General features: G+C 37.2%; 1 protein-coding gene across 1 annotated transcript; it reads left to right on the top strand.

The window, feature by feature from the left end:
* The first annotated feature begins 11,111 nt into the window (after positions 1-11,111).
* On the top strand, positions 11,112-11,771 carry LOC138349349 (uncharacterized). Its single transcript, XM_069299673.1, has one exon. It carries the CDS (start codon positions 11,112-11,114, stop codon positions 11,769-11,771), a length of 660 nt encoding a protein of 219 aa, XP_069155774.1.
* Positions 11,772-11,975: the final 204 nt, after the last annotated feature.

Here is an 11,975-nt window from a genome sequence, read left to right as displayed (position 1 = left end):
TCATTTCAAATTTCTTATTATGACTTTTACTCTAACTAATGTCTCACAACCTTTATGGATTTCATGAATAGAATTATACTTCAATGTCATCGACAATATTCTAATTAAAGAGGTACTTCAGACTCTCAAGAAAATCCTTTACTCATCGTTCCAGTATCAAATGTTAGGGTGAAAAATCATTGAGATTCTGGATTGTCAAGTTAAATAAAGAACTAAAGAGGTAGTCTTAATTAAAATCTTATGAAGGAATCAATTAGTATACTTAAGTTTTGCCTATTACATATTCAGCTCCAATTTATGCTTCAACTTCACTACTTTCAAATATTAAAGAGATAAACGTCAAAAATATACCTAAACTATTGAAAATGTGAGTTTCATACCTAAACAAACACTTTTTAGTTTGAGAAACACACCTCAATGGTGTGTGTAGTGCACTCTCTTTTATATGGAAAAACTTTGACACATGACATTCTACATAGATAAAATATTTTATCCAGATAAAAATTAAACAATAAAAAATTAATATTAATAAAGAATTAAATATTACTATCCATATAAAAAATAAAATTATTTTCTTATCTCACTCCACCACCTCCTCCACGTATCCACCCTCCCCATAATAACCCCATCTTTTTTTTAAAAAAAAATCATCTATAAAATATTTTTAAAAATTTCATATTTCCTCCCCCTCCCCCGCAATAGAAATTGATATTATTTTATTTAAAAAAATCTACCCATTCTATATAATTTTCCGCTCCTAATTTTTAATTTTTTTTAAGTTTTTCTTATTTTGTGGTAGATATGCACGTACATATATTTTTAGAGAAAAAAATATCTACTAGTGTACCGAATATAACATAAACAACTAAAAAATATAAAAAGTCTTGTGGCGGTAAGTAAAAAATATTTTCGATATGTATATCTAAACACTGGGAAAAAAATTGAAAGCGGAGGGTTAAGTGAGATAAATAAAATTATATTTTTAAGAAAATAAAATAATATCTAAATTAGTATTTGATGATGGGGAGGAGATGAAGTAAAAAATGATATACTTTTATAAAAGAAATTTAAACAAAATAAAAAACTTTAAAAGATGGAGTGGGGTATGAAAATTATTTTACATTTTATTTTATAAAGAAAATATTATTTTTTTATAATAGTTTTTTAATTTTTAATTTTAACTAATATTAATAATTTATTTATTTTTTGTAAAGGTTGAATATTTTGTCAATGTGGAGCGTGATGTGGAAATTCTTTAAAATAAAAGAGAGAGTGTATTACACATACCATGATGAGAGTGGTATAAAAGAGAGAGGTGTGTTTCTCAAATTAAAAAGCGATAGTTTAGGTATGAAACTCAAATTTTCAATAGTTTAGGTATGAAACTAAAAAAAAAAGTATAACTTAAGTATGTTTTTGACATTTATATCAATATTAAATTATACGGTGGGCATGTCCAAAACATTTTTAATCTCCATCCTATGCTACATACCCTTTATGAAAGACTTTTGAATTCTGCGTTTTATACTATGTATATACATGATATCAAAATGTCATTTGCTGTTATGGTGCTAAACATGTCACATAACAAGATTTTTTTTTATTTTTCATCGGTGTTCGAAGCCCACATGGGTGTTCAAACTAATTCAGAGCGCACTTTAAAGGGTTCATTCGGATTGGTGCTCTCAACAAGATTTTCTCTATATCCAGAGCTCGAATCCGAGATCTCTGATTATGGGTGAAGCACTCCCACCAGTGCACCAAAATATAGAAAATAATATTTTTGAAATATTAGATCAAATTACCAATAATGAGAGTAAGATACAGTTGAAACTAAGAGAATAGGAATGATTAAGTTCTTGATCAATAAAAGTAACTCATACTTAATCGTAGTAACTAACAAAGTATTGTACTCATACATTATGTACACGGATAATATAAAAAATTTAAACCTGTTAGTACATTTTAACTCGTTATTAATAGGTAACATGTCTTTATTTCCAAATAAAACAATCTACGTTTTATGAATGATTTCTTGTACTAGAAGTTAAATGGCATAATAAATAAGCATGCATTTTAATTTTACCTCAGCTAGCATCATGTTCTCTAACTTTAAATATGCATAGAATATCTAAATATTTAAATTTGTATAAAATTGAATAAGTAGACATACAGGTCCTACATGACATACTACATACGGAATGCCATGTAGACGCAAATTGATCTAATAGCATGACATATTATATGTCTACTTATTTAACTTTACACGTTATTATATGTCTACTTATTTAACTTTACACGTTAAAAGATTGATTTAAATATTATCTCAATTTAAATTAGTTGACAAAAAACATCTGCGTTTGGGACATGCATGTAGGGGTGCTTGTGGTTATGGCAATTTGTATAGCCAAGGATATTGATTTGGCTGAGCTAGCCTTCTTGTATATAGCTCAATACAGAGCAGGAATTGTCCCTGTTTCTTCCGAAGATGAACTTTTATTTATTTATTTTTTTATAAAAGGAGGTCAAATATTTTGACAAGGAATTTCTTTTTTTTTTCGTTACCACTCAGCTCATTGAAAATAAGGAAATTTTTCAAAATGTTAATATTTTAACATTTAAGAGGGCTCATTAGCAACACTTTTAATATTTAGTAAAAATGTCAAAATTTAAATTTATTATGTATCTTATTTATGTTTTTATTATTTGTTTTTATTCAAAGAATAGAATTATTTAATAACAAAAGGGAGAAAATCAAAGGAGATAATATTTAGAAATGTCACGACCCAAATCCGGGCCGCGACTGGCACCCACACTTACCCTCCTATGTGAGCGAACCAACCAATCTAAACCTTAACATTTCAATATAATATAAACAGAAAGTAATGCAGAAGACTTAAACTCATAAATAAAATCAATAACTATTACTATCCCCAAAATCTGGAAGTCATCACCACAAGAACATCTACGATCAAATGACTAAACTAAGAGTATTCTAAAAGCTAAAAATACATAAAAAGCTAGTCCATGCCGGAAGTTCAAGGCATCAAGACTTGAAGAAGAAGATCCAGTCCAAGCTAGAAGCATTAGCTCACCCTGAATTTCTGGTGTAGTAAGACTGACTTGAATTACTGTTAAGTCGAAGGCGACGGCACGTTTGCTGCACTCCACAAATAAACAAGAAGAAAACATAAAAGTAGGGGTCAGTACAAAACACGGGTACTGAGTAGATATCATTGGCCAACTCAAAATTGAAAACAGTATATATCAGATAATATCATAAAATCAACTAATATCCTTAGCATGCAGCATTTACAATTACCATAGCCCTTGGTTACAACACCAAGCTCATCAATGAGGACTCACGCCTCCTCATCATACTCATTTGGGAATTAGGTTCATTAGATTGAATATATTAACATCTTTCAAGATTCTTTATCTTTATTCCCCTCGTGTCGGTACGTGACACTCCGATCCTCATATACTATCCTGGTACCGGAATGTGGCACCCGATCCATATTCTATCCTGGTGCCGGAACGTGACACCCGATCCATATTCTATCCTGGTACCGGAACGTGGCACCCGATCCATATTCTATCCTGGTGTCGGAACGTGACACTCCGATCCTCATATACTATCCTGGTACCGGAACGTGGCACCCGATCCATATTCTATCCTGGTGCCGGAACGTGACACCCGATCCATATTCTATCCTGGTACCAGAACGTGGCACCCGATCCATATTCTATCCTGGTTCAATTTTTCACAGTCATTTCAATCCGATCCTCATATACTATCCTGGTACCGGAACGTGGCACCCGATCCCCTAATCTCACTACTTTCATTCATCAAGCCTTCTTTTATACCAAGGCATCATCATTAACAAAGTAGATTAGGGTTTCTTTTCAAGATTTGGGATTCAATAGCTTCATCATGCTTATTTATTCATAATTACATAATCACATCATTCATGCAAGCATACAATTAAGCATATAGAAGGTTCACAATACTACTAACACATATCATTCGCTATTAAGAGTTTACTACGAATAGCATGAAAACCATAACCTACCTCCACCGAAGATTAGTGATCAAGCAAGCAAATTTTCTCCAAAGCTTTGTGTTTCCCCTTCTCGATCGTCTCTCTCTCTATCGATTCCCTTCTCTCTCTTTCTGTTCTTTTCTTTTTCTTATTCCAACCCTCTTTCTTTTACCCTAATTAGTATATAATTAAGAATAAAAGATGGCAATAATGCCCCACTAATTAACTTAAGGTTACCTCTTTTAACCCCCAAGTAATTAGACTTATTAACATTAACCCACTAACTTTATAATTAAGGCAAGAATAGTCAAAAACGTCCCTTAAAACGTATCAAGAACTCCGACCCAGACTGGGATTGCGCAGTCTGTGACGGCCCGTCGCGCCTGCGACGGTCCGTCCTGCTGCCCGTAACAGAGTTCAGAGACTCAATTTCTCTGAAGGGTCTGTGACGGTCCGTTACACCTGTGACGGTCCGTCCTGCCATTCCGTCACGAAGTTCAGAGAGTCGATTTTCAGTACCCAATTTCAGATTTTCTAAGTGTATTGAAACGAGACCCTGCGACGGTCCGTCGTGCCCATGACGGTCCGTCGTGGGATCCGTCGTTTCTGCCAGTTTCTCCAAAATTGAAGTCTGCTGCTCAAAACGACTAAACAGGTCGTTACAATAGATACCAATTTACCCATCGTTCGTCCCCGAACGATCACAAGAAGGAAAACAAGGGCGAAGAGGAGTACCTGAATCTGTAAACAGGTGTGGGTATCTTTCTCGCATATCGACCTCCTTCTCCCAAGTTGCTTCTTCAACCGGCCGATTCTTCCATTGCACCTTGATGGATGCAATCTCCCTTGATCTCAACTTGCGAATTTCCCTATCTAGAATGGCAACAGGTTCCTCCTCATAAAACAAATTCTCGTCAAGCAGAACTGAATCCCAACGAATAATGTAGTTTCCATCCCCATGGTATCTTTTCAACATCGACACATGGAATACCGGATGTACTCCGGACAGCCCTGGAGGCAAGGCTAACTCATAAGCCACCTCCCCTACTCGCTTAAGTACTTCAAATGGTCCAATGTACCTTGGACTTAGCTTACCCCTTTTACCAAACCGCATCACCCCTTTCATGGGCGAAACCTTCAGCAAGACTCGTTCTCCCTCCATGAACTCTAAGTTTCTAACCCTTCGATTTGCATATTCTTTTTGTCTACTTTGCGCCGCTAGAAGCTTTTCTTGAATAGATTTCACCTTCTCCTTCGAATCCCTCAAAAGATCAGTACCCCAAGGTCTAACCTCGAACGCATCAAACCAACCAATGGGGGACCTACATATCCTACCATACAATGCTTCAAATGGAGCCATATCAATGCTTGAGTGATAGCTATTATTGTATGAAAATTCCACTAAGGGTAATAAGCTATCCCAATGGCCACCAAACTATCACACATGCGCGAAGCATATCCTCCAACACTTGAATCGTTCGCTCAGACTGACCATCGGTCTGAGGATGGAACGCGGTACTAAGGTCCAACCTAGTACCCAATTCCGCATGCAGTGTTTTCCAAAACTTAGAAGTAAACTGCGTACCTCTATCTGATATAATGGAGAGTGGAACCCCATGCAATTGCACCACTTCAGAGATGTAAAGTTTGGCTAACTTCTCTGCATTGTAAGTCACCTTGACCGGAATGAAATGAGCAGACTTAGTTAACCTATCAACAATCACCCAGATGGAATCGTACTTACCCATCGTCTTTGGAAGACCAACCACGAAGTCCATTGCGATTCTCTCCCATTTCCATTCCGGAATGGACATTCTCTGAAGTGTTCCTCCGGGCCTTTGGTGTTCATACTTTACTTGTTGACAGTTTGGACATTTGGCAATAAAGTCCACAATGTCACGCTTCATTCTACTCCACCAAAAGTGTTGCTTTAGGTCACGGTACATCTTGGTTGCACCCGGATGTATCGAATACCTTGAACTATGAGCCTCTGTCAGAATAGTGTTGATCAAATCATCGACGCGGGGTCCCTTCTCATTTACTTCTAATCTCATCAAGTCATTAGCTAGAGTCTGAACCTCTCTAGCCAATGGGTGTCTAGAAGCTTGCAAGTGAGCTAGACTTCCCATGCTTCCCGCCTTTCTACTTAAAGCATCCGCTACAACATTCGTCTTTCCCGGATGATACAAGATAGTGATATCGTAGTCCTTTAGTAGCTCCATCCATCTCCTTTGTCTCAAGTTCAAATCCTTCTGAGTAAAGACATACTGAAGGCTACGATGATCCGTGTAGACCTCACACTTAACCCCATATAAATAGTGTCTCCATTGCTTTAATGCAAACACTACCGCAGCCAATTCCAAATCATGAGTTGGATAGTTACGTTCATGCACTTTTAATTATCTTGAAGCATAAGCAATCACATTCTTCTCTTGCATTAGCACTGCACCCAAACCCGAATAGGATGCATCACAATAGACAATGAAATTCTTACCCTCCACTGGCAGGGTGAGAATTGGTGCAGTAGTTAACAGAGTCTTGAGCTTCTGAAAGCTTTCTTCACACTCGTCCGACCATACAAATGGAACATTCTGCTTAGTCAAGTTCGTCAGTTGGGAAGCAATAGAAGAGAATCCCTTGACAAATCGGCGGTAGTAGCTAGCTAACCCAACAAAGCTCCTTATTTCTGACACATTAGTAGGTCTTACCCAATTCTTCACTGTCTCGATTTTAGAAGGATCCACCATCACTCCATCCTTAGAAACCACGTGCCCCAAGAAGGACACTGCATCTAGCCAAAACTCACACTTAGAGAACTTGGCATAAAGCTTTTTTCTCCCTCAACATTTCCAATACCATTCTCAAATGCTCCTCATGTTCCTCCTTACTTTTAGAGTATATCAGTATGTCATCAATAAATACGATCACAAAGAGATCCAAATATGGCTTAAAAATCCCGTTCATCAAACTCATGAACGCAGCAGGGGCATTCGTAAGACCAAAAGACATCACTACAAATTCGTAATGCCCATACCTGGTTCTAAAAGCGGTCTTTGGCACGTCCGTTGCCCGCATTTTCAATTGATGATAGCCGGATCTCAAGTCAATCTTAGAGAAGACTGTAACGATTCAACAAAATAAAAATGATATAAATAAGAATAAATAAGTATTTAAGGGCGTAATTGTCCTTTCACATTTTAAATGAATAAATAAATAAATAAATCAAAAACAGATTTGTATTTATTTATTTTAAATGTTATTTGACTAATTCTTGAATTAGTCTCCTAATCCAAATAGTCCTCTCTCTCACGCTTCTTAACTCCCTCTCTCACGTTCTCCATCTTCCTCAAATTATTTCTGCCAAAACATCAACAGTTTTCATGCTTGAAGAACTAACAAAAAATTTTAAGCAAAAGAAAAAGTAATCAAAACGTCAAGGCTAAGAGAGGTTTGTCGGGAGAGGTGTACGTTGAAGTGAATTGGGAGTGGTTTGGAGGAGTTTTCCGGGCAGCAACATTTAAAGTTTGAACATCGATTAAGGTATGGGTTTTCTTCTCTCTTGGTCCCTTTCCCAAGAGACCCCTTAAGGTTCAAGATATTCATTCCGAAAACTAGGGTTGTTCCCTTTTGTATGTCCTTGTCACTAGCTCCCAATGAATTTTAGGTTGGGTATGATTGCTGGTAGATTTAGAGGTATATTGTGTTTTCGCGATGAATATAATTATGTTTGTGTACTTGGAATCGTATGAATGTCAATCATGTTTTCTTGAAATTAAGTATGTTACGGTGAATGAGGTTCTCTATGTAATGCTCCAAAAGTTTAATGTAATATGATTGTATTTATTGTGTATTTGATGTGTATAATGGATGTACAAGATGATGTTCATAATGATGAAGTATATAGTAATTGATTAACAATCTTTTAGCCAAACAAACCCATAAAAGATGCACTTAAAATGTGTTATAATAGTCTACGAATTTTCTTAGGAATTCAAGTGAAAATATTGATGAAAACGAATTGAAAAATGACCAAAAATTCCAGAAACAATGCAACTTTAATTTAGACTAAAGTTTAATGAAGGAAATCTGGAAATTTATTAAATTTTAAAGGAATGAGGCCGCCAGGATTCAAACCTGGGACCTCATCTGTGAAGCTGCAGTAGCTCGCAGAAAAAAAGAAAAAAAACGGGGGGCTGGGGGATTCGAAATCGGGTACAGGAAGGGGAAGAAAAGAAAAAAAAAAGAGATGCTAGGGGCGGGAATCGAACCCCCGACCCCCAGTTCGCGAAAAAAGGAAAAGAAATGGGACTGAAGGGAATCGAACACGCGACCTGGGGAAAAGAGGGGAAGGGAATTAATTCAGTAAATTAAATGGGAGGCGTGGGATTCGAACCCACGACCTCCAAGTGCGCGCGAGAGAGGGAAAAATGGGAAGAAATAAAGCGTGAGGCGTGGGAATCGAACCCACGACCTCAAAGACTGTAACAATGTAAAAATAAATAAATAAATATATGAGGGGCTGTGGGGGTTCGAACCCACCACCTCACAGCCTCCTCTTCAGCGAAAAAGAGAGGAAAAATAAGGGGTTGTGGGGGTTCGAACCCACAACCTCCCTATTCAAGCGAATTTAATTAAAAATAATAATAATAGTAAATTAAAATTCTAATTAAAGTTGGAAAATTAATTCTCTTATGTAAACATTAAGATTTAATTTAGAATTTTAATTAAAAATAGAATATTAATTCTCTTATGTAAATATTGAGATTTAAATTGGAATTCTAATTAAATTAGAAAATTATTCTTTCATGTAAATGATTGAAATTTAATTTAGAATTCTAATTAAAATAGAAAATTTATTATTTCACGAAAATGTTGAGACTTAACTTAGAGTTCTAAATTTATGAATATTAGAACTAAAATCAATGAAAAATATAAATGATATCCAAATAATTCAAAATTTGGGTTCTCGTGTCCAAACCTCCGTATTGATACATAAGTCATACGTGAGTGAAATATTCAAGAATAATGTCATCTACTTAGATCAAAAATCAAAGATCTTGGCATATATACAAGATACATAAGTCTTGTAATACATAATCTTAGAAAAACAAGAATTCACTTAACGAACTATAAATGAAGCCTCATGGCTTGTATGTATAGATATATAAGTTTAACATACGTTCAAGAATAAGTGAACCTAAGATATACGTAATAAAATGAAGAATGTGGTGACAATCATGATGTGAGGTTAATGCATATGATGAGAGCAATCTTAAATGAGCTTAAGTAAATGTTACCGATACATACTCACCAATGAGAGTGTAAGATAATGAAGAGACCAGTCTCTATGAACACTCTAATAAAAATATTGAGTTTAAAACACTTAATACTAATGATGAGATGAGAAATCATCTATTGAGCTATGATGTCTTCATACTAGAAGCAAACTTCTATGATGTATGAGTTGCATGTAATGGAACTTTATACCGAGCACCGATAGGCTAGCTATGAGTGGTGATGCCTTCTTTCGGGAAGGGCGGAGGTTCACGTAATTCTCATGAGATGAGACTGTCCGGCTTGCCGGGTATGGGTCTCCATACATCTCCTAGTCTTTGAACCTATATTGCCACTATAGGGATCTGGCGGGGTTAAATTCCCATATACGCTAGCATGTTATTGAATCGCTTTGGCCGGTGATTCCACCTCTTTTCGGTGTGGGGAAGACACTGGATTTCATGATGCTCACATGATCTATGTCGGTTAAAGTTAAAGTTCCCAATGAATGAATGAGGTCAGCCTCAAATGAATCATATAAAGAAATGAATGATACCGAAGGTGTTAGGATAGGATAATCAAGAGGTGAGCTAGATTCAGGTAATGACATTAGGTCATTCCTGATCATTGCACAACAAACCCGATGAAAGTCTTAAACTACATCCTAGGTATAGCTGGTGTTCGCACTGGCCTGTGAATGAATTGAAATGAAATACGAATGAATGAGTGAAGCAGACTCTGTGTTTGCTAAAGAAGGCCCCCTAGTTGAGGTCCCATATGTTGAGCCCTCATTTTGGAAAGTCTTAAAGTTAAGTCTATGATAATAAGGTCTCATGGTATACGAATGAATAATATGAAATAAAGTATGTGTTATATGTTATGTGTTATATGAATATGTTATGTTTTGTGTGCCATACGATAATTATAATGATGCATGTCACTCTCATGGCATAACTTTCCCAATCTCAATTTGGCAAGTCCACTGACTTGACTTCCAAAAATCATGTTGTTAGGAAAGAGCTATTCTTCCTCATGCATGTCCCTGGTGTGTACTTGCATATACTCATACTTAGTACAAGTGTGTACTAATTCCATACGTACATCTACTTTTAGGTGCAGGCACAGGTGGACGCTAGAGCTACAGGTTCGTTGTTGCAGCTATCCGGACATCAGTATTCATCCGGAGTTTGGTAGGTCCTCATGCTTTCGAGGATGCTACTGTTTTACATTCTAGCGTAGTTTTAGAGTTGAGCTAGCGGAGCATGTTCCACTAGCGTTTCTTTCCTATTTTGGTTCAAACTTTGTATTGGTGCTATTTTGGCCGATATACAATTAATACTTAATGAATTATTTCTTTCAGTTGCTTATCTCTTAAATGTTAGATGGTTGATGATGAACGATTACGAAATGTTAAGAATGTTCAGCAAGTATGATTAAAGAATCAAAATTTTCAAATTTTCCGCTAAAATTAATCTATGTAAAGTAAGAATGACGTAAGCAGGCTTGTCTGCGACCTCTGAGAGGTCAACGACGCCGGTCTCGTCTGGGGTCTAGATTCCGGTCGTGACAAAGTTGGTATCAGAGCGCTAGGTTAAATTCCTGAAATAATGAGTTCACATCAACCACATTGAGTAGTTTCTAAGTCATGGTAGTGAAGTGCACCACTATCCTGGATTAGAGACTGCATGATGCGTAAGAAAGACTTCCCTTCTTCTTATCTTATTGTGCTTTTCCTAATGTTTGAATTCTTGGTGTTACGAACGTGTCTAACATCAACCTTGTTGTTTTCAGAGAATGAATACTTGGGGAACTAAGGGTCTGAGGACGGGAGCAGCAGCAGCTAGGGGTAATCAGAATCCACCCCAGGCTCCAGCTGAAGGAGTGGCCATGCCAGTGAACCCAACTGGGTTGACTGATGCGGAGGTGAGGACATCTCTAGCCCAGATGGCACAGGCCATCACGATGCAGGCCCAAGTTATGACTGCCCAAGTCAACCGGCAGGATGTTCTGAGGGAAAACCCACCGGTTCGCAGCATAGCTGACAGACTGCGAGACTTCACGAGGATGAATCCTCCAATTTTCACAAGGGCTAAGACTTCAGAAGATCCTCAGGAATTTATAGACGAGTTGCATAAGATACTGGTGACCATGGGGGCCACTGATATTGAGAAGGCTGAGTTGGCTTCCTACCAGCTCAAAGATGTTGCACAGACTTGGTGCAAAATGTGGCGAGATAGCCGTGTCCTAGGAGGGGTGCCAGTCACCTGGGAGCTGTTCAAGACAGCATTTTTGGAAAGGTTCTTCCCTAGAGAGATGAAAGAGGCCAAGGTTGAGGAGTTCATCAACCTCAAGCAAGGATCCATGACTGTCAGGGAGTATTCCCTGAAGTTTGTGAAGTTATCAAGGTATGTACTTCCCTTAGTATTTGATAACAAGAATGATGAGAGTACTTAACTTTGTTGAAATTATCCAGGTATGCTACTCCCTTGGTTTCTACCGGCAGGGAGGAGATGAGCAGATTCCTCACAGGAATCAATGGAGACCTGGAGGAGGATTGTCGGGCTGCGATGCTCCATGATAATATGGACCTTTCTAGATTAATGATGCATGTCCAGCAGGTAGAGGACAGCCGAAAGAGGAGAGGTGTACGTGATGTTA

The sequence above is a fragment of the Solanum lycopersicum genome, chromosome 6 (genome assembly GCF_036512215.1).
Source record: "Solanum lycopersicum chromosome 6, SLM_r2.1".
Classification (NCBI taxonomy): Eukaryota; Viridiplantae; Streptophyta; class Magnoliopsida; order Solanales; family Solanaceae; genus Solanum; species Solanum lycopersicum.
This window is presented reverse-complemented; position numbering and strand designations above follow the sequence as displayed.